The sequence below is a fragment of the Microcaecilia unicolor genome, chromosome 9 (assembly GCF_901765095.1).
Source record: "Microcaecilia unicolor chromosome 9, aMicUni1.1, whole genome shotgun sequence".
In the NCBI taxonomy this organism is placed as follows: Eukaryota; Metazoa; Chordata; class Amphibia; order Gymnophiona; family Siphonopidae; genus Microcaecilia; species Microcaecilia unicolor.
The window spans coordinates 129,286,246-129,310,443 of NC_044039.1; the positions used below are offsets into that span (position 1 = coordinate 129,286,246).

A 24,198-nucleotide genomic window follows, 5' to 3' on the forward strand; every position below is an offset into this window, starting at 1 on the left:
AGTTCACTAAGAGGTCAAACTGTAGCAAGGGTGAAGAAACACCAGCAACAGACACTCAGACGCCTTGCAACAGGGTCCACCAATCATAATTGGCCAAGTCGGTCATCCTAACTGACTGCAGTTTTCTTTAAACCTGTCATGAAACCTGGCCTCATCCTTCCACATCCTAAAAAACATTCCTGTTTTTTAGTTTTCTTGAATACAGTTTTATAACATAATGTGTTCTTTATTTTAAAAAATTGGTGCTTTTTGAAAGAAGAATCACTTTTACTACACTTGTATCAAGGGTGTAGTGAAGAAATCACAGGCTGCTGCCCGCAAACATTTGAGGGCATTTTTGCAATCCTTATATGATGAGACTCCAAAATGAAAACTACATATTCTGATAGAAGTAGGGTTACCATATGGCTCCAGAAAAAGGAGGACGGATTGAGCCAGCCGGGTTTTACTTCCATTGCTTTCCATTGAAAGCAATGGGCAATTACTTCGATTGAAAGCAATTACTTCCATTGAAAGCAATGGAAGTAAAACCCGGCTGGCTCAATCCGTCCTCCTTTTTCTGGAGCCATATGGTAACCCTAGATAGAAGGAAATCTGCTCTTTCTAATGGTGCTAAAAGAAAGAATATTGAAGCTGTCCCACTGGAGATCAAGGGCATCAAAGATAGCCCAAAATGGGCAAAAATGCTTTTTATACCAACTTTGAACGCTTATAATTTTTCAACCACTTGAAGGAAAGTGCTGCAAATTGGAATGCCTCATTACAGCCCTGCATTTAGTACACCTACCAAAAATCAACCTGAAAGGCCAACTAGTTTAGAAACTACAGCAGCCTCAACATCGCTGTAAATTGATTTTTGCCGTTTTTTTTGGCAACGTTTGAGCCTAAACCATTCAAAAAGTAAGAGGACTAGGAACATGGGGTTTTGCCAGTTCATTAAGCCCTAAAAGTAGTGCAGGTTCTCCAAATGAACCTCCAATTTTTAGTCTTTTGAACTAAAGTTTTGCACAGCTTAGTTTTTTATCATAAAGAAACTATGTACCAAATTTCATCAAAATCTGAGATGGTGAGGTGGGGACTCTATTCCAAGTTTGCTGGAGTGGTAATATTACAGACCCTACTATGTCTGGAGGACTTGGCTGCTGAAAAGTCAGTCATTGCTGCAGAAACATTGGCAAAAGAGAGCTGGGGAGTTCTAGGAGAGTATGGGGGTTTGCTGAGTGGGCGAGTTTGACGGTTGGGTGAGGGGGTGAATGTTGTGGAAAGTGCTGCTTTAACGTAATATAATGTTTGAGGGATGTTTGAGTTTTTCTGTTAGTTGTTATGATCAATGGATCAGTTTGATAGGGGGTGCTTATGCGTGATGAGTTCAATCTTGAAACCTATTGGTGGGGGGTGGGGAAGTGTTGGGGGAGTCGGGGGGGGGGGGGGGGGTTGTGGGTGTTGTTGGGGGGAGAACAGGGGAGGGGTTGGGGAGGTCTGGATCTACTCCAAGTGGTTGAAGGAAAAGAAGAGGGGAGGAGGGAGGAGGCCTTCTGTATTGCTGAGAAATCGAGGGGGGCGTAGGCTGGGGCGCTCTTCCCTCACTAAAAAAGACTATTCTGCTGTTAGAGTTTCAGCAGTTAAAGGGGGACCCCTAAGAGGTCGTATGATTAAAGTAGTGTCCTTTGATGTGGGGGGGGGGGGGGATTTCCTCTGCAGTCAAGCGTAGTAAAATTTTACAGGTCCTGAATAGAAATCAGGCTCGTATAGTAATGCTTCAGGAGACTCATCTATCAGCATTAGAGCATAAAAAACTATGCAGATGGTGGGTGGGTGATTATGTAGAGTCCGGCACATATTAGAAAAGCGGGAGTAATTATATTATTCCGTAAAGGACTTCACATGGAAAAAAAAACGAGTGATAATGGATCCCTTGGGACGGTATGTCATAGTGGAGGTACTTGTGAGCAACAGGCCTCTGTTATTAGTCAATGTTTATGCGCCTAACCAGAATGATAGGAAATTTTATCAAACCATAGTGAAACATGTACATTCTTTTGAACAGATTCCAATAATGATGGGTGGGGATTTTAATTCTGTTTATGATCCTTTGCTGGATAGCAAGGGTTCATCGAGAGTAGGGCCAGTGGCCTTCTCCAGGGGAGTCCCTCGGATGTGCTCTTTGCTGGATTTGGTGGATTCCTTGCGGTTGTTTCATCCAGGGGAGAAAGACTACACGCATTTGTCACGAGCACATGGAACCTTATCACATATAGATTATATTTTAATCTCGACAAATTGCATTTCATCTTTGTTCCAGGCTGAAATTGGGCCCACTCAGGTGTCAGATCATGCTCTGGTATGGGTTTCCCTTTCCTGGGGGGCTGACTGCAGACCTAGGCCTCGTTGGTGCTTTCCGATTCGGGCCTTACCGGGTTCTTTACAACATTCTTAGGTCTCAATGGGAGGGTCTTATTTTTTTCTCCTCTCAGGAGATGGTGTAATACGGAGTTTGGTGGAGCAGAGGGGAGGGGTAAGGGGGGTGGGTTCGGGAGGGGTGGAGGTTTTTTGTTGTTGTTGATCGATAGTTTTGGGGGTGTCAGGAATACATTTGGCAATTACTTGTCAATAGTAAACTTCTAGGTCTAAGCAGGGGGTTTGAATTCTTAGAGGAGGTACGGATTCTGAAGCCTCGTGGTTTCAATGCCCTCAAGAAGGAATAATGGGGTTGGTGAGGGAGGGTCCAGAGTTTCGGCTCTCCCTCTATCTTTGCAGTAATAATGGAATGTAATGTTATTTCCAAAGTTACATTTAAGTTTGCTGAGGTGTGTGAGGGGTACATTAAGGGGGGTAGGGTTTAGAACTCTTTATAAGACATAATTCTCTGAGGGGTGAATGTTATGTTGAATTATTTCTCTTCTTACCAGTTCGTTCTCGCGGCTGCTGCTGACGTAAACGTTTTACAGTAATCTGGGTTGGTGCAAGGCCTTGAGCATCTGCACATGTTCAAGGCCTGCTGTCTCCTGCCTCCTGAGTCCCCACAATGTGGGTGGGGGGGGGGCAAGGGGAGGAGGGAGAGAAAATCAGGTCACTGGAGAGGGGAGGGAAGTAAGAGAAATGCTGGTCAGTGTGAGGTGGGGGAAGAGGGAGAGAAGTGCTGGTTACTGCAGGAGAGGGAGGGTAGGAGGAGAGAGATTTGTGTGAACTGAACTATAAGCCAAAATCCCAATTTTTGGCCTTTTTTGGGAGCAAAATTCTTGGCTTATAGTTAGAGTATATGCATAAATTTTGCAGATTTAATGAATCGCACGTGTCCCCACTCAATCACTACTACTACTACTGTTCATAGCTTTCGGGTAAAACATGCATGTCGGACAATAAAAAAAAAAACCCCCCCCCCCCCCCCCCCCCCCCGTCTGACATCAGTTAAGATGAGTATTTATGAAATATCTATTACTTCATTATTGAATATATAAAAAATATAACAAAAAACGTTTGAAGGGTGTGCCGATGAGGAGGTGGGTGCCGATTCTATTGCTGTTAAATTGATGCAGTAATAGGTACTGCTTGAGGACACCAGAGCACTTATGATTGGTATGTAAGATGTATCATTAATAATATTGGATTATATGGTGAAAAGAACATTAGTAACATAGTAATTGATGGCAGATAAAGATCTGAATGATCCATCCAGCCTGCCCAACACTCACACTCATTATCAAGTCATGATTATACCAACAATGAATGTGATGTAAAATACTTGATCATTGTCCCTCTTTGGCATTTCGGGTACATAAACCATAGAAGTTCACCTGACCCTGTCCTTAGGTTCCTACTACTGAAGTTGCTGTCGAAGCCCACTCCAGCCTATCTAAATCCATCTTGTCATTTGCAGGACACAGACCGTAAAAGTCTGGCCGGCCCTGTCCTTGCATTCCAAACTACTGGAGTTTCCGTCAAAGCCCCCTCCAGCTCATCCTAAACAGGTTTGCCATATATGGGACCTAGATCATACAAGCTTGCCCAGCATTGGCCTTAGTTCTTCACTGCCAGAGTCACCATCTAAGTGCCTCTCGACATGCAAACACACATAAAACCATTTAAGTTTTTCTTTTGTACCATTTGTTATCTAATTAGAGATCCTGTGTGCTCATCCCATGCTTTTTGAATTTCATCACCATTTTTTTTCTCCACCACCTCCCTTAGAAGGCATTCCAGGCATCAACCACCCTCTCCGTGAAAAAGAATTTCCCGACGTTATTCCTGAGTCTACTACCCCGCAACCTCAATTCATGTCCTCTAGTTTTACAACTTTCCCTTCTCTGGAAAATATTTGTTTCTATATTAATGCCTTTCAAGTAATGAAATGTCTGTGTCGTATCTCCCCTGTCCCTCCTTTCCTCTAGGGCATACATATTCAGGTCTTCCAATCTCTTCTCATACATCTTTTGGTGCAAGCCCAATACCATTTTTGTCACCTTCTGATATGAACAGTGATTGAGTGGGAACTGACACGTGTGATTCATTGAATTTAGAAGGTTCTCACATTAATTACAGTTAAGTCATTGACCTGTGGTAAATTTGCAGATGATACAAAATTATTCACGTTTGTTAAATCTATAAGGTACTTGCCAGATACTTGTGACCTGGATTGGTCACTGTTGTAAACAGGATACTGGTTTGATGGACCTTTATCTGACCCAGTATGGTAATTCCTCATGTTTTAACCCTGTCTAATTAACAGATAGGGTTTTCTTTGCTTATACCCAGACCTGTTTGACCTTCAGGCATGTCGAGGCTTATATTGTCAGATATAGCTTCATCAATGGCCTGTCTATTGAAGAGAGCTGTAGAACTGTGGTGGGGACTTCTGTTAACACATTGATATACTACTATTTGGATGACGAGTCTTGGTACAGTAGGCATTTGGGGAAATATTTCCCAGAGTTGCCTCCCCCCCCCCCCCCACCCAAAGGTTAGAGTTGCACTTGGCCTCATTGTCATGATTTTAGGCCTTAACTAGGAAGTTCTACATGTTTGTGTTTTTTTTTTTTTTTTGTGGTGAACTGCTTGTCTGAGAACAGAATTGTTCACCTAGTACAGCAGGTGTTCTGGGTAGGCTGCTGTTCACTAATTATTCCCTTATCTCTTCTGTATTTGAACTCTCATTGGCTTTAATTACAGAACTGAGGCACACCTCAGGGGAACTCCTGCACTTGCTTGGAGGGTTATTCAAAGTGCATTCAGTGTTGACACCATTGGATGATATTTAACTGTGTGTGGCTGGTGAGCTACTGCTTTCAGAGAAGGCTGATTAAAGCTAACCAACTGGTTTGCTTTAGGAATGAAATTTTTACACTAGCATAGCGATGTACCTGCCAGACTTTAAAAGGTTTGTAGTAGTCCTAATAAATTTAGGAACATAAACACTTTCTAAAGGGATTTGCTTTTGAAGTTTGCTCATGGTTCTGGGATATGACCTCTCTGGGGAAAAAATTCTTGTCTTTCTGAACCTGACTGAATAGGTTTAAATGAATGCCCTTTGTTCTCATAATTTGCTTGTTTATTTTTTTTTTTCTCACAGATTATGTTTACTTTGAGAATTCATCAAGTAACCCATACTTGATTAGAAGAATAGAAGAACTCAATAAGGTAACAAAGTTCCTTGTTTTGTTTCTTAAACAGTTTAGTGCACTTCAGCTAATTCTGTATTTCCATCCATTATGCCTCCACTTTTCTATTAACATACAGATTTTTGCTTACAGATGATCTAGTGTCTTAAAGCCTATTTAAATTGATTTTTCTTCTAATAAATATTTTATGGAAAAATGATTTATAATGTAGGATATTTTCAGTAATATGTTTTGTAATTTAAAGCTGGTATGTAATTGTTTTTTCATCTTTCATTTAACTGACACATTTTAGATTGAGCATATGCTACAGCAGAATCGGAGCCCTCTTAAGGATTTCTTCCCTGAGGGCTCATTTGATCCGCAGCACAAAATATGGATACTGGCTTATCCCTCTGCTTTTCCTGTACAGTGCTGAGCCAGTCTATTTGTATGAGCCCTGTGGCTGATTAAATTGATCTTCCATAGCATCCCATGTAGATCAATCCAGAGACAAGTGGGTTATGTCCCTCTACCAGTAGGTGGAGCTAGAGAGAACGTCAGAAGTTTACTAAATGTGGACATGTGCAGTCACCTTAACTTCAATATTCTCTCTGTCTCAGCAGGTGGATAGACATATCCTGTGCAGCTCTCTGGATGGGTTTGCTCCTAGCCTATTCCCTCAGATTTGGTTGAGCTGGGGGTCTGGGCTGTCAATTCCTGCCTGATTGGGGTACACCTGGTGGGGCCATGTCCCTCCCCCTCTCACCTCTTGGATAGCTTGGGAATCTGATGAGTCTGGAGTCAGTAGTGGGGGAGGACTAGAAGACACTAGACTGTACTGGACATCTTTGGGAGAGGATAAATGGGGAAGAGACGTAATGAGATCTTTCAGGCGAGAAGAATGTGGTGAAAGCTTTTCCATGTGGCAGAGAGGGGATGCAGGAAGAACTTCTTTGGCTTCGGGGAGGGGGAACATGAGGACATGTTTGTAGGGATGGAGGAGAGGGATGGTGGGATGTTGAGGAGGGAGAGGAAGAGAGGATGCAGAGTGGTGGGATAAAACGGAGAGGGGGGGGGGGTCATTAACTGTGGCGTCTGAAGAGGAGGATTTGAAAGTATGAGCACTTGGCTAGAGGGACTGGTTATTGGGTGGAGGGAGATTTTAACCTATGATGAGTAAAATGTAAAAATGAGGAATAAAAGACAGAGCATAGAAGAATTAGAGAGAAATGGGAAAGGCAAGCAGGCAGAAAATTGGAAGAGAGAAGTAGGTGAAAAGAAGGTATTAAAATAGGTACTCCCGGATGGGATCCATGATCTTGCTGGGAGTGGTGGTGTTTTTCCTCTTTTCTGCTAAGTGACATGGGAAGCAGCTGCAGGAGTTCTTTTTTCCAATGGCCCTGACCCTGTGGATTCCTTTCTAATTCACTGGGGTGGGGGGTGGGGGGGGATCATTTTATTGGTCTGGAGCTTGTCCTGTTAGGAGCGACATAGAGTGGAGACAGTAGCTCCATTATTATTTAACACTTGCTATACCACTCACATTGAGCACAAATAAGAGCAGTTTGCAAAGTAACAATAAAATCAGAACGTGAAAGGAACTCCAAAATCTTAAGGATAGGAAAGTAATACACACACACCCATAACAATCATTCAGGAATCTGAAGGATGGTGAATGAGGAAGTGGGGAAAGGATAGGGTAGAAAAAGATACTTAAAAATAAATACGGCTGGGATGGGAATGAATTGAGGGAAATGGAAGGAAGAGCTCAGATATTCCACTCCATTCGGAGGGGAATATCTTTGAGCCTGGATGTTTAACCATGTTACCTGTTGTTTGGTCTTCCTGCCTCCTTTTTGAATACACAGAATATATTTGGCTTGAGCTTCCAGGATGGTATTTTTGAACAGCATCCATGCCTGATGTAAATTTTTGACCTTTGCAGCTGCTCCGCTGAGTGGTTTTTTTTTTTTTTTTTTTTTTTACCAATTTTCTCATTTTATCATAGTTTCCTTTTTTTGAAAGTTAAATGCTAACATATTGGATTTCCTGTGTGTACTTACTCCAGAGCTGATATCAAATCTGATCATGTTGTGATCACTGTTATCAAGAGGCCCCAGCACCATTACCTCCTTTACTAGATCATTTGTTCCACTAAGGACTAGGTCTAGAATTGTTCTTCCTCTCATTGGCTCCTGCACCAGCTGCTCCATAAAGCAGTCCTTGATTCCATCAAGGAATTTCATCTCTCCTAGCATGCACTGATGTTACATTTATCCAATCAATATCAGGGTAATTGAAATTGCCCATTATTATCGTGTTCCCCAGTTTTGTTAGCCTCCCTAATTTCTGAAAACATTTCTACATCTGTCTCTTCATCCTGGCTAGGTGAATGGTAGTACACTCCTATTACTATCCTTTTCCTTTTTACACATGGAATTTCAATACATAAGGGTTCCAGGATGTGTTTAGTGTCCTGTAGAATGTTTAGTCTATTCGATTCAAGGCTCTCCTTAACATACAGTGCTACTCCTCCACCAATTCGATCAACTCTATTACTGTGATGTAATTTATATTCTCCGAGGACAAGCAGGCTGCTTGTTCTCACTGATGGGTGACGTCCACGGCAGCCCCTCCAATCGGAAACTTCACTAGCAAAGGCCTTTGCTAGTCCTCGCGCGCCCATGCGCACCGCGCATGCGCAGCCGTCTTCCCGCCCGAACCGGCTCGTGTTCGTCAGTCTTCTTTTGTCCGCGCTCGGTACGGTCGTGTTTTCGCCGTGTCGGGCCCCGCAAAGTCGACCTCGCGCGTTCGTCGTGTTGTTTTAAAAAAAAAAAAAAACCATTCTGTGTGGAAAAGACTCTTTGGTCTTTTTTCCCCCCGCTATTTTCAGCTTTTTCGCCCCGGTAAGTTTTCTTTCGTCGTCGGGGTAGGCCGCTTTTAGGCCTCGGGTCGAAGTTTTCTTCCCCTTGTTTTTCGGGTGCCTTTTCCGCCATTTCGACTTTTGATCTCGCCGGCGTGATTTTTCCGCCCATGACATCGAAGTCTCCCAGCGGCTTCAAGAAGTGCACCCAGTGCGCCCGGGTCATCTCGCTCACTGACAGGCACGCGTCGTGTCTTCAGTGCTTGGGGGCTGGGCACCGCCCGCAGGCCTGTAGTCTGTGTTCCCTTTTGCAAAAGCGGACTCAGGTAGCGAGATTGGCCCAGTGGAACGTTTTGTTCTCGGGCTCTTCGTCGGCATCGGCACCGGGGGTATCGAGTGCATCGACGTCTTCAGCGTCCAGAATTTCATCCTCGGCCGCCAGTGCATCGAGTGCATCGAGGCATTGGCCCTCTGCATCGGCGCTGAGACATCGGACAGCTGCATCGACGTCGGTGGTACCGGGACCTCGTCGGCTGATGTCGTCGGACGGTGGTGCTTCGTCTGGAGTGCAGGTGAGGGCTGTCCATTCCCCTGCTGGTGGCGGTGAGCCTTCGGGTGGGTCTCCCCCTACCCTGAGGGCTCCTGCGGTACAGCCCCCCCGAGACCGACCTCCTTCGGCCTCGGCCCCGAGGAAGCGACGGCTGGATTCTACGTCCTCCTCGTCGGTGCCGGGAAGCTCCGGTGACATGCTTCGTTCCAAGAAGTCGAAGAAGCATCGTCATCGGTCTCCTTCCCGTGTCGGCACCGAGAGCTCTGGGTCGCCGAGGGAGTCGGCACCCAGCAGGCATCAGCACCGAGAGGACCGCTCGCCCTCTGTTCAGGAGGTGTCGATGCGCTCCACTCTGGACAGCCCGGAACAGTCTCCACGCCCGGAACAGGTTCTGACATCGACGCCTGCATCGACCTCCATGCTTTTCTCTGCAGCCGCTCTGAACGAGAGCCTCCGGGCCGTTCTCCCAGAGATTCTGGGAGAGCTGTTGCGCCCTAACCCTCCAGTACCGGCGGTGCTTGCGCCACCGGTACCATCGAGCGTGGCGCCGGCTGGCCCATCGCCCAAGGTGAGGTCTCCGGCGTCGGTGCCGCGTGCGGTACCGGCTGCCGTCGCCTCCCAGGAGGGCTCCCCGACTACGTCGGTGGAGGGAGCTTCGCCGATGCGGGCGAGGGAGTCTACCTCTCGACGCCCCCATCGTGGACGTGGCTCCACAGAGTCGAGTCGGGCGAGGTTGCAGACACAGGTCCGGGAACTTGTGTCTGACACCGAGGGTGAGGCCTCGTGGGAGGAGGAAGAAGACCCCAGATATTTCTCTGACGAGGAGTCTGAAGGTCTTCCTTCTGATCCCACTCCCTCTCCTGAGAGACAGCTTTCTCCTCCCGAGAGTCTGTCTTTTGCTTCCTTTGTCCGGGAGATGTCTACGGCCATCCCCTTCCCGGTGGTTGTGGAGGACGAGCCCAGGGCTGAAATGTTTGAGCTCCTGGACTATCCTTCTCCACCTAAGGAAGCGTCCACTGTACCCATGCACCATGTCCAAAAAAAGACATTGCTGGTGAACTGGACCAAGCCTCTAACTAATCCCCACATTCCCAAGAAGATAGAGTCACAGTACCGGATCCATGGGGACCCAGAGCTGATGCGCACTCAGTTGCCTCATGACTCTGGAGTTGTGGATCTGGCCCTAAAGAAGGCTAAGAGTTCTAGAGAGCAAGCTTCGGCGCCCCCGGGCAAAGACTCTAGAACCTTAGACTCCTTTGGGAGGAAGGCCTACCATTCCTCTATGCTCGTGGCCAAAATTCAGTCCTACCAGCTCTACACGAGCATACACATGCGGAACAATGTGCGGCAGTTGGTGGGCTTGGTTGATGCGCTCCCCCCTGAGCAAGCCAAGCCTTTTCAGGAGGTGGTCAGGCAGCTGAAGGCGTGCAGAAAATTCCTGGCCAGAGGGGTGTATGACACCTTTGATGTTGCGTCCAGGGCCGCTGCTCAAGGTGTGGTGATGCGCAGGCTCTCATGGCTGCATGCCTCCGACCTGGAGAATAGAATCCAGCAGCGGATTGCGGACTCGCCTTGCCGTGCGGATAATATTTTTGGAGAGAAAGTCGAACAGGTGGTAGAGCAGCTCCACCAGCGGAACACCGCATTCGACAAGTTCTCCCGCTGGCAGCCTTCAGCCTATACCTCTACAGGTAGAAGATTTTTTGGGGGAAGGAAGACTGTTCCCTACTCTTCTGGCAAGCATAGGTACAATCCTCCTTCTCGACAGCCTGCGGCCCAGGCTAAGCCCCAGCACGCTCGCTCTCGTCAGCAGCGTGCGCCTCAGCAAGGCCCCTCGGCTCCCCAGCAAAAGCAAGGGACGAGCTTTTGACTGGCTCCAGCAGAGCATAGCCGACATCCAAGTGTCAGTGCCGGGCGACCTGCCAGTCGGAGGGAGGTTGAAAGCTTTTCACCAAAGGTGGCCTCTCATAACCTCCGATCAGTGGGTTCTCCAAATAGTCCGGCAAGGATACACCCTCCATTTGGCCTCCAAACCTCCAAATTGTCCACCGGGAGCTCAGTCTTACAGCTTCCAGCACAAGCAGGTACTTGCAGAGGAACTCTCCGCCCTTCTCAGCGCCAATGCGGTCGAGCCCGTGCCATCCGGGCAAGAAGGGCTGGGATTCTATTCCAGGTACTTCCTTGTGGAAAAGAAAACAGGGGGGATGCGTCCCATCCTAGACCTAAGGGCCCTGAACAAATATCTGGTCAAAGAAAAGTTCAGGATGCTTTCCCTGGGCACCCTTCTTCCCATGATTCAGGAAAACGATTGGCTATGCTCTCTGGACTTGAAGGATGCCTACACACACATCCCGATCCTGCCAGCTCACAGGCAGTATCTACGATTTCAGCTGGGCACACGTCACTTCCAGTACTGTGTGCTACCCTTTGGGCTCGCCTCTGCGCCCAGCGTGTTCACAAAGTGCTTGGCTGTAGTAGCAGCGGCACTTCGCATGCTGGGGGTGCACGTGTTCCCATATCTCGACGATTGGCTGGTGAAGAACACATCCGAGACAGGAGCCCTGCAGTCCATGCAGATGACTATTCGCCTCCTGGAGCTACTGGGGTTTGTGATAAATTATCCAAAGTCCCATCTTCTCCCAGTGCAGAGACTCGAATTCATAGGAGCTCTGCTGGATTCCCGGACGGCTCGCGCCTATCTCCCAGAGACGAGAGCCAACAATTTGTTGTCCCTCGTCTCGCGGGTGCGAGCGTCCCAGCAGATCACAGCTCGGCAGATGTTGAGATTGCTAGGCCACATGGCCTCCACAGTTCATGTGACTCCCATGGCCCGCCTTCACATGAGATCTGCTCAATGGACCCTAGCTTCCCAGTGGTTTCAGGCTGCTGGGGATCTAGAAGACGTAATCCACCTGTCCACGAGTTTTCTCGAATCCCTGTATTGGTGGACGATTTGGTCCAATCTGACTCTGGGACGTCCCTTCCAAATTCCTCAGCCACAAAAAGTGCTGACCACGGATGCGTCTCTCCTCGGGTGGGGAGCTCATGTCGAGGGGCTTCACACCCAAGGAAGCTGGTCCCTCCAGGAACGCGATCTGCAGATCAATCTTCTGGAGTTACGAGCGATCTGGAACGCTCTGAAGGCTTTCAGAGATCGGCTGTCCCACCAAATTATCCAAATTCAGACAGACAACCAGGTTGCCATGTACTACGTCAACAAGCAGGGGGGCACCGGATCTCGCCCCCTGTGTCAGGAAGCCGTCAGCATGTGGCTCTGGGCTCGCCGTCACGGCATGGTGCTCCAGGCCACATATCTGGCAGGTGTAAACAACAGTCTGGCCGACAGGTTGAGCAGGATTATGCAACCTCACGAGTGGTCGCTCAATTCCCGTGTAGTGCGACAGATCTTCCAGGTGTGGGGCACCCCCTTGGTAGACCTCTTCGCATCTCGAGCCAACCACAAAGTCCCTCAGTTCTGTTCCAGGCTTCAGGCCCACGGCAGACTGGCATCGGATGCCTTCCTCCTGGATTGGGGGGAGGGTCTGCTGTATGCTTATCCTCCCATACCTCTGGTGGGGAAGACTTTGTTGAAACTCAAGCAAGACCGAGGCACCATGATTCTAATTGCTCCTTTTTGGTCGTGTCAGATCTGGTTCCCTCTTCTTCTGGAGTTGTCCTCCGATGAACCGTGGAGATTGGAGTGTTTTCAGACCCTCATCACGCAGGACGAAGGGGCGCTTCTGCATCCCAACCTCCAGTCCCTGGCTCTCACGGCCTGGATGTTGAGAGCGTAGACTTTGCCTCTTTGGGTCTGTCAGAGGGTGTCTCCCGTATCTTGCTTGCTTCCAGGAAAGATTCCACTAAGAGGAGTTACTTCTTTCTGTGGAGGAGGTTTGCCATCTGGTGTGACAGCAAGGCCCTAGATCCTCGCTCTTGTCCTACACAGACCCTGCTTGAATACCTTCTGCACTTGTCTGAGTCTGGTCTCAAGACCAACTCTGTAAGGGTTCACCTTAGTGCAATCAGTGCATACCATTACCGTGTGGAAGGTAAGCCGATCTCAGGACAGCCTTTAGTTGTTCGCTTCATGAGAGGTTTGCTTTTGTCAAAGCCCCCTGTCAAGCCTCCTACAGTGTCATGGGATCTCAATGTCGTTCTCACCCAGCTGATGAAACCTCCTTTTGAGCCACTGAATTCCTGCCATCTGAAGTACTTGACCTGGAAGGTCATTTTCTTGGTGGCAGTTACTTCAGCTCGTAGAGTCAGTGAGCTTCAGGCCCTGGTAGCCCAGGCCCCTTACACCAAATTTCATCATAACAGAGTAGTCCTCCGCACTCACCCTAAGTTCTTGCCAAAGGTTGTGTCGGAGTTCCATCTGAACCAGTCAATTGTCTTGCCAACATTCTTTCCCTGTCCTCATTCCTGCCCTGCTGAACGTCAGCTGCACACATTGGACTGCAAGAGAGCATTGGCCTTCTACTTGGAGAGGACACAGCCCAACAGACAGTCCGCCCAATTGTTTGTTTCTTTTGATCCCAATAGGAGGGGAGTGGCTGTGGGGAAACGCACCATATCCAATTGGCTAGCAGATTGCATTTCCTTCACTTACGCCCAGGCTGGGCTGGCTCTTGAGGGTCATGTCACGGCTCATAATGTTAGAGCCATGGCAGCGTCGGTAGCCCATTTGAAGTCAGCCACCATTGAAGAGATCTGCAAAGCTGCAACGTGGTCATCTGTCCACACATTCACATCTCATTACTGCCTGCAGCAGGATACCCGACGCGACAGTCGGTTCGGGCAGTCAGTTCTTCAGAACCTGTTTGGGCTTTAGGATCCAACTCCACCCCCCGAGGGCCCTGTTTGTTCTGTTCCAGGCTGCACTCTCAGTTAGTTGGTAAATTTTTTAGGTCAATCTCAGTTATGTCCTCGCCGTTGCGAGGCCCAATTGACCATGGTTGTTGTTTTGAGTGAGCCTGGGGGCTAGGGATACCCCATCAGTGAGAACAAGCAGCCTGCTTTTCCTCGGAGAAAGCGAATGCTACATACCTGTAGAAGGTATTCTCCGAGGACAGCAGGCTGATTGTTCTCAGAAACCCGCCCGCCTCCCCTTTGGAGTTGTGTCTTCCCTTGTCTTTGTCTTGCTACATACGGGACTGATGAACACGAGCCGGTTCGGGCGGGAAGACGGCCGCGCATGCGCGTTGCGCATGGGCGCGCGAGGACTAGCAAAGGCCTTTGCTAGTGAAGTTTCCGATTGGAGGGGCTGCCGTGGACGTCACCCATCAGTGAGAACAATCAGCCTGCTGTCCTCGGAGAATACCTTCTACAGGTATGTAGCATTCGCTTTCTCCGAGGACAAGCAGGCTGCTTGTTCTCACGACTGGGTTGACGTCCACGGCAGCCCCCACCAACCGGAACAAAACTTCGCGGGCAGTCCCGCACGCAGGGCACGCCCACCGCGAATGCGCGGCCGTCTTCCTGCCCGTGCGCGACCGTTCCCGCTCAGTCTTTTCTTTTTTGCCGGAAACCGGATCGCGCTTTCGCCGCAAACCTTTCTCTTCGTTGTTCTCCGTTTTCTCTTTTCTTTTGTGTAAAAAAAAAACAAAAAAAGCTGAACTTTGTTTTTCCCTCGTCTTTTAGCGGGGGCGTCTCGTTGCGGCCTTGTGGCCGCGCGGTCGATTTATTTTCGAGGTGCGATTTCTACCGCCATCATCGACGACTTTGACTTCGCCGACGCGATTTTTCCGTCGATGTCCTCGAAGGTCCCGAGTGGATTTAAGAAGTGTGGTTGGTGTGGCCGGCATATCTCGCAGACCGACACCCACGCTTGGTGCCTCCAGTGCCTCGAGCCGGAGCACGATACCAAGACGTGCACCTTGTGTCTCGGTCTCCGGAAACGGACACAAGTAGCGAGGCAAGTTCTTCGGGGCCGTCTTTTTGGAACTTGCGCCGGCCCCTCGACGGCATCGGTATCGACGGCCGGATCTTCGGTACCGGTATCGATGTCCACGAAATCGGCATCGACCCCAGGAGCACAGGTCCCGTCAGCCCGGCGCCAGGGATGAGTCAACGCCGAGGAAGCGGCAGCGTCGAGAGGAGAGGTCCCCCTCTGTCGTAGAGGTATCAGCACGTCAGGGTGCCAGCACTTCGGTGCAGTCTCCTGGACCTGAGCACCTTCCGGCACCGATGCCTCTACCGGCCCCTTCGTCTTTCCCGACAGCGGGCCTGGACGAGTGCCTCCGAGCCATCCTTCCGGGGATCCTGGAAGGGCTGATGCGCCAGACTGTGCCGGCGCCGGGGGTGCTTGCGCCCTCGGCGCCGTTGATGGAGGCGCCGGCGTGCTCTAGCCCGGTGCCGAGGCTTGCGGCGCCGGTCTCGACCGCCACGCAGGTGGAGGTCCCCGTTGACGTCGATGGAGGGAGCTTCATCCCCGCCGGCGTGGGAGTCCACTGCTCGACGACGCCACCGAGGTCTCGGTGCCTTGACGTCGAGCCGGGCCCGGTTGAGGACTGAGCTGCAGGAGCTCATGTCCGACACCGAGGAAGAGGCCTCGTGGGGGGAGGAGGAAGACCCCAGATATTTCTCCTCAGAGGAGTCTGTGGGCCTTCCCTCCGACCCCACTCCTTCACCAGAGAGAAAGCTCTCGCCACCTGAGAGCCTCTTTTTTGCCTCCTTTGTCAGGGATATGTCTATTTGCATTCCCTTCCCCGTGGTCTCTGTGGATGAGCCGAGGGCTGAGATGCTCGAGGCCCTCGACTATCCATCACCACCTAGAGAGTCCTCCACAGTGCCGTTGCACAATGTCCTCAAGGAGACACTGCTTCGGAACTGGTTGAGACCGTTATCTAACCCCACCATCCCCAAGAAAGCGGAGTCCCAATACAGGATCCACTCGGACCCAGAGTTAATGCGGCCCCAATTGCCTCATGACTCGGCGGTCGTGGACTCTGCTCTCAAGAGAGCACGGAATTCAAGGGATACCGCCTCGGCGCCCCCGGGGCGGGAGTCTTGCACTCTGGACTCGTTTTGGAGGAAGGCCTACCAATCTTCCATGCTCGTGACCCGCATCCAGTCTTACCAGCTCTACACGAGCATCCACATGCGGAATAATGTGAAGCAACTGGCGGACCTGGTCGACAAGCTCCCCCCGGAGCAGTCCAGGCCTTTTCAGGAGGTGGTCAGGCAGCTGAAGGCGTGCAGAAAGTTCCTGTCCAGGGGTATATATGACACCTGTGACGTGGCATCTCGTGCAGCGGCCCAAGGTATAGTGATGCGCAGGCTCTCATGGCTGCGTGCCTCTGACCTGGACAACCGCACCCAGCAGAGGCTGGCCGACGTCCCTTGCCGGGGGGATAATATTTTTGGTGAGAAGGTCGAGCAGTTGGTGGGCCAACTACATCAGCGGGAAACCGCCCTCGACAAGCTCTCCCACCGGGCGCCTTCAGCATCCACTTCAGCAGGTGGACGTTTTTCCCGGGCCAGGCAGGCTGCGCCCTACGCCTACAAGAAGCGTAGGTACACCCAGCCGGCCCGAAGGCCTCACCAGGCACAGGGACAGTTCCAGCGCGCTCGTTCCCGTCAACAGCGTGCGCCTAAGCAGCCCCCTGCGCCTCCACAGCAAAAGCCGGGGACGGGCTTTTGACTGGATCCACAGGAACATAGCCGCCATCAAAGTGTCGGTACCGGACGATCTGCCAGTCGTGGGGAGGTTAACATTTTTTCACCAAAGGTGGCCTCTTATAACCTCCGACCAGTGGGTTCTCCAAATAGTGCGGTGCAGATACGCCCTGAATTTGGCCTCCTCTCCACCAAATTGTCCTCCGGGAGCTCAATCCTTCAGCTCCCATCACAAGTAGGTACTTGCAGAGGAACTCTCCGCCCTTCTCAGCGCCAATGCGGTCGAGCCCGTACCACCCGGGCAGGAAGGGCAGGGATTCTATTCCAGGTACTTCCTTGTGGAAAAGAAAAGTTCAGGATGCTTTCCTTGGGCACCCTTCTGCCAATGATTCAGAAGAATGATTGGCTATGTTCCCTGGATTTAAAGGACGCATACACTCACATCCCGATACTGCCAGCTCACAGACAGTATCTCAGATTCCGCCTGGGCACACGGCACTTTCAGTATTGTGTGCTGCCCTTTGGGCTCGCATCTGCCCCACGGGTGTTCACGAAGTGCCTCGTGGTGGTAGCGGCGTATCTACGCAAGCTGGGAGTGCACGTGTTCCCATATCTCGACGATTGGCTGGTCAAGAACACCTCGGAGGCAGGAGCTCTCTGGTCCATGCAGTGCACTATTCACCTCCTGGAGCTGCTGGGGTTTGTGATAAATTACCCAAAGTCTCATCTCCAGCCAGTCCAATCTCTGGAATTCATAGGAGCTCTGCTGAATTCTCAGGCGGCTCAGGCCTTTCTTCCCGAAGCGAGGGCCTACAACCTCCTGTCCCTCGCTTCCCAGACCAGAGTGTCTCAGCAGGTCACAGCTTGGCAGATGTTGAGACTCCTAGGTCATATGGCCTCCACAGTTCATGTGACTCCCATGGCTCGTCTTCACATGAGACTTGCTCAATGGACCCTAGCTTCCCAGTGGTTTCAAGCCACCGGGAATCTAGAAGATGTCATCCACTTCTCCATCAGTTGCCGCACTTCTCTGCACTGGTGGACCATTCGGACCAATTTGACTCTGGGACGCCCATTCCAAATTCCTCAGCCCACGAAAGTGCTAACGACGGATGCATCTCGCCTGGGTTGGGGAGCTCATGTCGATGGGCTTCACACCCAGGGTTTGTGGTCCCTCCAGGAAAAAGATCTTCAGATCAACCTCCTGGAGCTCCGAGCGGTCTGGAACGCACTGCAGGCTTTCAGAGATTGGCTGTCTTGTCAAATTATCCAAATTCGGACAGACAATCAGGTTGCAATGTATTACATCAACAAGCAGGGGGGCACCGGATCTCGCCCCCTGTGTCAGGAAGCCGTCGGGATGTGGCGTTGGGCCTGCCAGTTCGGCATGCTCCTCCAAGCCACATACCTGGCAGGCGTAAACAACAGTCTGGCCGACAGACTGAGCAGAGTCATGCAACCGCACGAGTGGTCGCTCCATTCCAGAGTGGTACGCAAGATCTTCCGAGAGTGGGGCACCCCCTCGGTGGACCTTTTCGCCTCTCAGACCAACCACAAGCTGCCTCTGTTCTGTTCCAGACTTCAGGCACACGGCAGGCTAGCATCGGATGCCTTTCTCCTCCATTGGGGGACCGGCCTCCTGTATGCTTATCCTCCCATACCTTTGGTGGGGAAGACCTTACTGAAGCTCAAGCAAGACCACGGCACCATGATTCTGATAGCGCCCTTTTGGCCTCGTCAGATCTGGTTCCCTCTTCTTCTGGAGTTGTCCTCCGAAGAACCGTGGAGATTGGAGTGTTTTCCGACTCTCATTTCGCAGAACGACGGAGCGCTTCTGCACCCCAACCTCCAGTCTCTGGCTCTCATGGCCTGGATGTTGAGGGCGTAGACTTAGCTTCGTTGGGTCTGTCTGAGGGTGTCTCCCGTGTCTTGCTGGCCTCTAGGAAGGATTCCACTAAAAAGAGTTAGTTTTTCAAGTGGAGGAGGTTTGTCGTTTGGTGTGAGAGCAAGGCCCTAGAACCTCGTTTTTGTCCTGCACAGAACCTGCTTGAATACCTTCTGCACTTATCAGAGTCTGGCCTCAAGACCAACTGAGTAAGGAATCACCTTAGTGAGATTAGTGCTTACCATTATCGTGTGGAGGGTAAAGCCATCTCTTGAGAGCCTTTAGTTGTTCGATTCATGAGAGGCTTGCTTTTGTCAAGGCCCCCTGTCAAGCCTCCAGCAGTGTCATGGGATCTCAACGTTGTCCTCACCCAGCTGATGAAGCCTCCTTTTGAGCCACTGAATACCTGCCATCTGAAGTACTTGACCTGGAAGGTCATTTTCTTGGTGGCAGTTACTTCAGCTCGTAGGGTCAGTGAGCTTCAAGCCCTGGTAGCTCATGCTCCATATACAAAATTTCATCATAACAGAGTAGTGCTCCGTACTCACCCTAAGTTCCTGCCAAAGGTGGTGTCGGAGTTCCATCTTAACCAGTCAATTGTCTTGCCAACATTCTTTCCCAGACCGCATACCCGCCCTGCTGAACGTCAGTTGCACACATTGGACTGCAAAAGAGCATTGGCCTTCTACTTGGAGCGGACACAGCCCCACAGACAGTCCGCCCAATTGTTTGTTTCTTTCGACCCCAATAGGAAAGGGGTCGCTGTCGGGAAACGCACCATCTCCAATTGGCTAGCAGATTGCATTTCCTTCACTTACGCCCAGGCTGGGCTGTCTCTTGAGGGTCATGTCACGGCTCATAGTGTCAGAGCCATGGCAGCGTCGGTGGCTCACTTGAAGTCAGCCATTATTGAAGAGATTTGCAAGGCTGCGACGTGGTCATCTGTCCACACATTCACATCACATTACTGCCTCCAGCAGGATACCTGACGCGACAGTCGGTTCGGGCAGTCGGTGCTGCAGAATCTGTTTGGGGTTTAAATCCAACTCCACCCTCCAGGACCCGAATTTATTCTGGTCAGGCTGCACTCTCAGTTAGTTGTTCTTCGTAGGTCAATTTCTGTTATGCCCTCGCCGTTGCGAGGTTCCATTGACCTGGGTTCTTGTTTTGAGTGAGCCTGAGAGCTAGGGATACCCCAGTCGTGAGAACAAGCAGCTGCTTGTCCTCGGAGAAAGCGAATGATACATACCTGTAGCAGGTGTTCTCTGAGGACAGCAGGCTGATTGTTCTCACCTACCCTCCCTCCTCCCCTTTGGAGTTGCGTTTTGATCATTTGCTTGTCATTCAACTGAGCGGGAACGGTCGCGCACGGGCAGGAAGACGGCCGCGCATTCGCGGTGGGCGTGCCCTGCATGTGGGACCGCCCGCAAAGTTTTGTTCCGGTTGGTGTGGGCTGCCGTGGACGTCAACCCAGTCGTGAGAACAATCAGCCTGCTGTCCTCGGAGAACACCTGCTACAGGTATGTATCATTCGCTTCCTGGTATGACAGTGCCCCACTGGTTATCATCCTTCCACTAGGTCTCAGAAATGCCTATTGTGTATATCTTTTCATGTAGTACGGTATATTCTAACTCTCCTATTTTATTTCTTAGGTTTCTGGCATTCTCATATAGACATTTCAGACTGTTTGTTGTTCCTATTTACATTTTGGTCATTAGTTGCCAGTGATGATGTGCAATCTTGAAAATCTGTCTGCTTGTTATTTAAAGACATCTGGTCCACTATGCTCTCAATTTCAACCTCGCTATCGGGATGCCCTATCTTCCCAGTTTTGGTGATACCTTTGAAAATGATACCTTGTTCCGAACCATTTTTGAGCGACTTTTGGCTTTCCCCCAGTTTCTAGTTTAGAAGCTGCTCTATCTCCTTTTTAAATATCGATGGCCAGCAGCCTGGTCCCACACTGGTTAAGGTGGAACGCATCCTTTCGGAATAGGCTCCGCCTTCCCCAGAATGTTGGCCAGTTCCTTACAAATCTAAAACCCTCCTCCCTGCACCATCGTCTCATCCACGCATTGAGACTCGGGAGCTCTGCCTTCTCTCTTGGGCCCTGCATGTGGAACGGGGAGCATTTCTGAGCATGATACCCTGGAGGTTCTGGATTTCAGTTTTCTATCTAGGCGCCTAAATTTGGCTTCCAGAACCTTCCTCCCACATTTTCCTTTGTCATTTGTACCTACATGTACCAAGACAGCTGGCTGCTTCCCAGTACTATCTAAAATCCTATCTGGGTGACACGTGAGGTCCGCCACCTTCGCACTAGGTAGTCAAGTGACTAAGCGATCCTCATGTCCACCAGCCACCCAGCTATCTATATGCCTAATAATCGAATCACCAACTACAACAGCTGTCCTAACCCTTCCCTCCCGGGCGGAAGCTCCTGGCGACATATCCTCTGTAAGCGAGAATATTGCAACCCTCTTGCTGCCAGACTGCTGTCTGCAATTTAGTATTATAGAATTGTTTGTTTAAAACTTCAGGTACCAAGGATATTAGATGAATATAAAGAGCCTTAATATATGGTTTAAAGTGTAATTTAGGTGTTTGCTTCCCAGAAACTAATCAAATGTAATTAAAAATAATGAAAATGTAATTAAAACCGTAATGAAAACACTCATCCTAATTAGTATAATGACTATAAATGAAGAGTTGTTCTAGGGGTGGGTGGGAGCTGGGGAGAGGGGGTGAGAATAAAGACTGAACTAGGTCCATCGGTTAATTCTGTGGTACAAATTTAGTTTTAAAACTAGTGGGAAAAGGGTAAAGACTAGTTGATAATGTTTGCTTTTTTATTTATTTATTTTTTTTTTATTCTGCCTATCAATAACCTACAATTCCTCCTTAGAAACCAAAGCACAGAGTAAAATAATGTTCTCTTACCAGAGAAATGTCCTTTTCTCTCAGAACTTTTTTTTTTCAGTTACCCTTTTAATTTATTTGTTTTTTCGGCCCTTAAAGTTTCTATGCAGACTGGGAATGTACATGTTTCCCTATCTGTACAATGGACTGGGCAAGAGCACATCACAGGAAAGGGTGACATTCAATGCACCTAACCGTTCAGGTGTTAATTACTTTTTGTCATGAACTACCTCAACTCCAACAATTCCACAAGCGAGAGTAAAGACCTTATCGACATTCACCTCTGAAGGCCAAAGCAGCAATCAGGTCACAGCTCGGCAAATGTTGTGATTGATGAGCCTCAAGCCCTCAACAATACATGTTGCTCCCACAGCATATCTCCACTTGAGAGAGGCCCAATTGACCCTAGCTTCCCAGTGGTCTCAGATGGCTGAGAACCTAGCGGATGTCATCTTGATTCCTCGAGAGTTGACTTATGCCGTTCTCAGGTAGACAATTCAAATAAATTTGACAGTGGGACTGCCATTCCAAAATCCACCTCCTCGGAAGGTTTTGACAACTGATGCATTCAATCTGGGATGGGGAGCTCATGTAGAAGGGTTTCATACTCAGGGGACTTGGTTGGTTCAGGAAACATCTCCATATCAATCTCTACTATTTATTATCTCTATTTATTATGTTCTAAAGACTTTCAGAGATCAGCTGCAGAGCCAAATTATTCTCTTCCAAATGGACAACCAGGTTGCAAGGTTTTATGTAAATAAGCAGGGGGACAGGATCCTAATTCCTGTCGGGGAGCAGTGGGGGTGTGGCAGTGGGCCCTCTCACGGGATGGACCTCCGAGCAACATACCTCCCATGAAAGGACAATTGCCAGGCGGGCAAGGGGTTGCAACTGCACGAGTGGTCTCTCAATATGTGCATAGCCTGCAAGACCACCTGAGAGTGGGGCACTCCCTCAGTGGATCTTTTTGCCACTCATCTCAGCAAGGTGCCCCAGTTTGGTTCCAGGCTCAGATCATATGGCAGACTAGCGTCGGATGCTTTTCTCCTACATTGGAGGGAAGGATTTCTGTATTCGTATCCCCCAATACCTGTCATAGAGACGTTGCTGAAACTCAAGGAAGACTGGGAAACTTGGATCTTGATCGCGCCTTACTGGGAGAGACAGATCTAGTTCCCTCTTCTGAAGTTATCCTCTGAAGATCCATAGAGTCTATTTTTAGACACTCTTCATGCAGAATGAGGGGTCTGTTCTGTATACCAGCTTCCAATCTCTGGCCCTTATGGCTTGGATGTTGAGAGCATAGAATATGAAACCTTAAATTTGCTGGATGGTGTCTCCTGGATCTTGTTTGCTTCCAGGAAAGACTCCGCTAAGAGGTGTTACTCATTTAAGTGGAGGAGGTTTGCTCTCTGGAGAGGGCAAGGCCTTACAAAAACTGCTTGAATACCACCTCCACCTCTCTGAGTCTGGTTGGTTTGAAAACCAAGTCTGTAAGGGTTTCTTTCAGTGCAGTTAGTGCTGATCACCGTGTAGGGGGAAGCCTAACTCAAGGGTTTATCTCAGTACATTTAGTGCTTATCACTGTGTAGTGGGAAGCCCATCTCTGTACAGTCTCAAATTGTTCGCTTCATACGAGGTTTGTTATTGACAAAATCCCCCCTATCAAACCTTCAACTGTGTCATGGGATCTCAATGTTGCCCTCAGGTAGCTGATGAAAGCTCCCTTTTGAGCCACTTGATTCCTGTCATCTGACTTGGAACGTTGTATTTCCGGTGACACTCAGTAAGCGTCAGGCCCTTGTAGCTGATTTACCTTTCACTAAGTTTCACCACAATAAGAGTAGTTCTGTGCACGCACCCTAAGCTCCTTCCTAAGGTAGTGTCGAAGTTCCATCTTAGTCATTCTGTCAACATTTTTCCCAGAACCACATGTCCATTCAGGCATGAGTGTACTGCATACTTTGGATTGCAAGCTAGCCTTAGCCTTTTATATGGAGCAGATTAAAACCTATAGACATTCCACCCAGCTTTTTTATTTCTTTTGAACCAATCAAGATGGGGGTAGCCATCAGCAAACACACGATTTCCAGTTGGCTAGCAGATTTTATCTCCTTTACTTATGCCTAGGCTGGATTGACTCTAGAAGATCATGTCAAGGCAGTGGCGATCCTAGGTCGGCTGCCACCCGGGGCAGATCGCCGCTGCGCACCCCCCCCCCCTCCCAGGTGCAGTGGCGTCCATTCCCCCAGGGTGCAGCATGACACCCCCCCCACCCCCCCCGGGGTGCATTCTTGGCTGCTGGAGGGTGCAGGAAGTAACCTGTTCCGGGGCAGAGGGAGCAGGGAACCAGTGGAGCCGACAGGCGCGCGGCTGCTCTCTGCACCCGGGGCAGACCGCCCCTACCGCCCCGCCCTTGGTACGCCACTGTGTCAAGGCTCATAATTTCAGAGACAATTCTGTGTCGGTAGCTCACTTGAGGTCCACTTCCATAGAGGGGATTTGCAAAGCTGCAGTGTAGTCATCTGTCCACCCATTCATATCTCACTACTGGCCTGGGAATACCCCCTGAAAATGCCATGTCATTGTGCAAACAGGAGAAATAAAGGCGAATGTGTGGCATGTTGTGTTGCCTGGTAGTGTTTAGGAAGGATGGAGTTTCTGAGCCAGAGGGTGTTTTGTGTGATTTGGATGGGAGGAGAGCATAGATATAATGGTGCATTCCCTATCATCAAGCTGATCAATCCATAGACTAGTGGGTTGTGT

The 24,198-nt window shown here is 49.6% G+C and overlaps 1 protein-coding gene across 2 annotated transcripts in view; it reads left to right on the forward strand.

The window, feature by feature from the left end:
- Positions 1–24,198, forward strand: part of MTA1 (metastasis associated 1) — a 537,170-nt gene that overhangs the window by 59,070 nt on the left and 453,902 nt on the right. For both annotated transcript variants that reach the window (XM_030214000.1, XM_030214002.1), the window contains exon 2: positions 5,567–5,634. In XM_030214000.1, the coding sequence (XP_030069860.1) occupies positions 5,567–5,634 (68 nt within the window). The remainder of the gene's footprint in view (positions 1–5,566; positions 5,635–24,198) is intronic.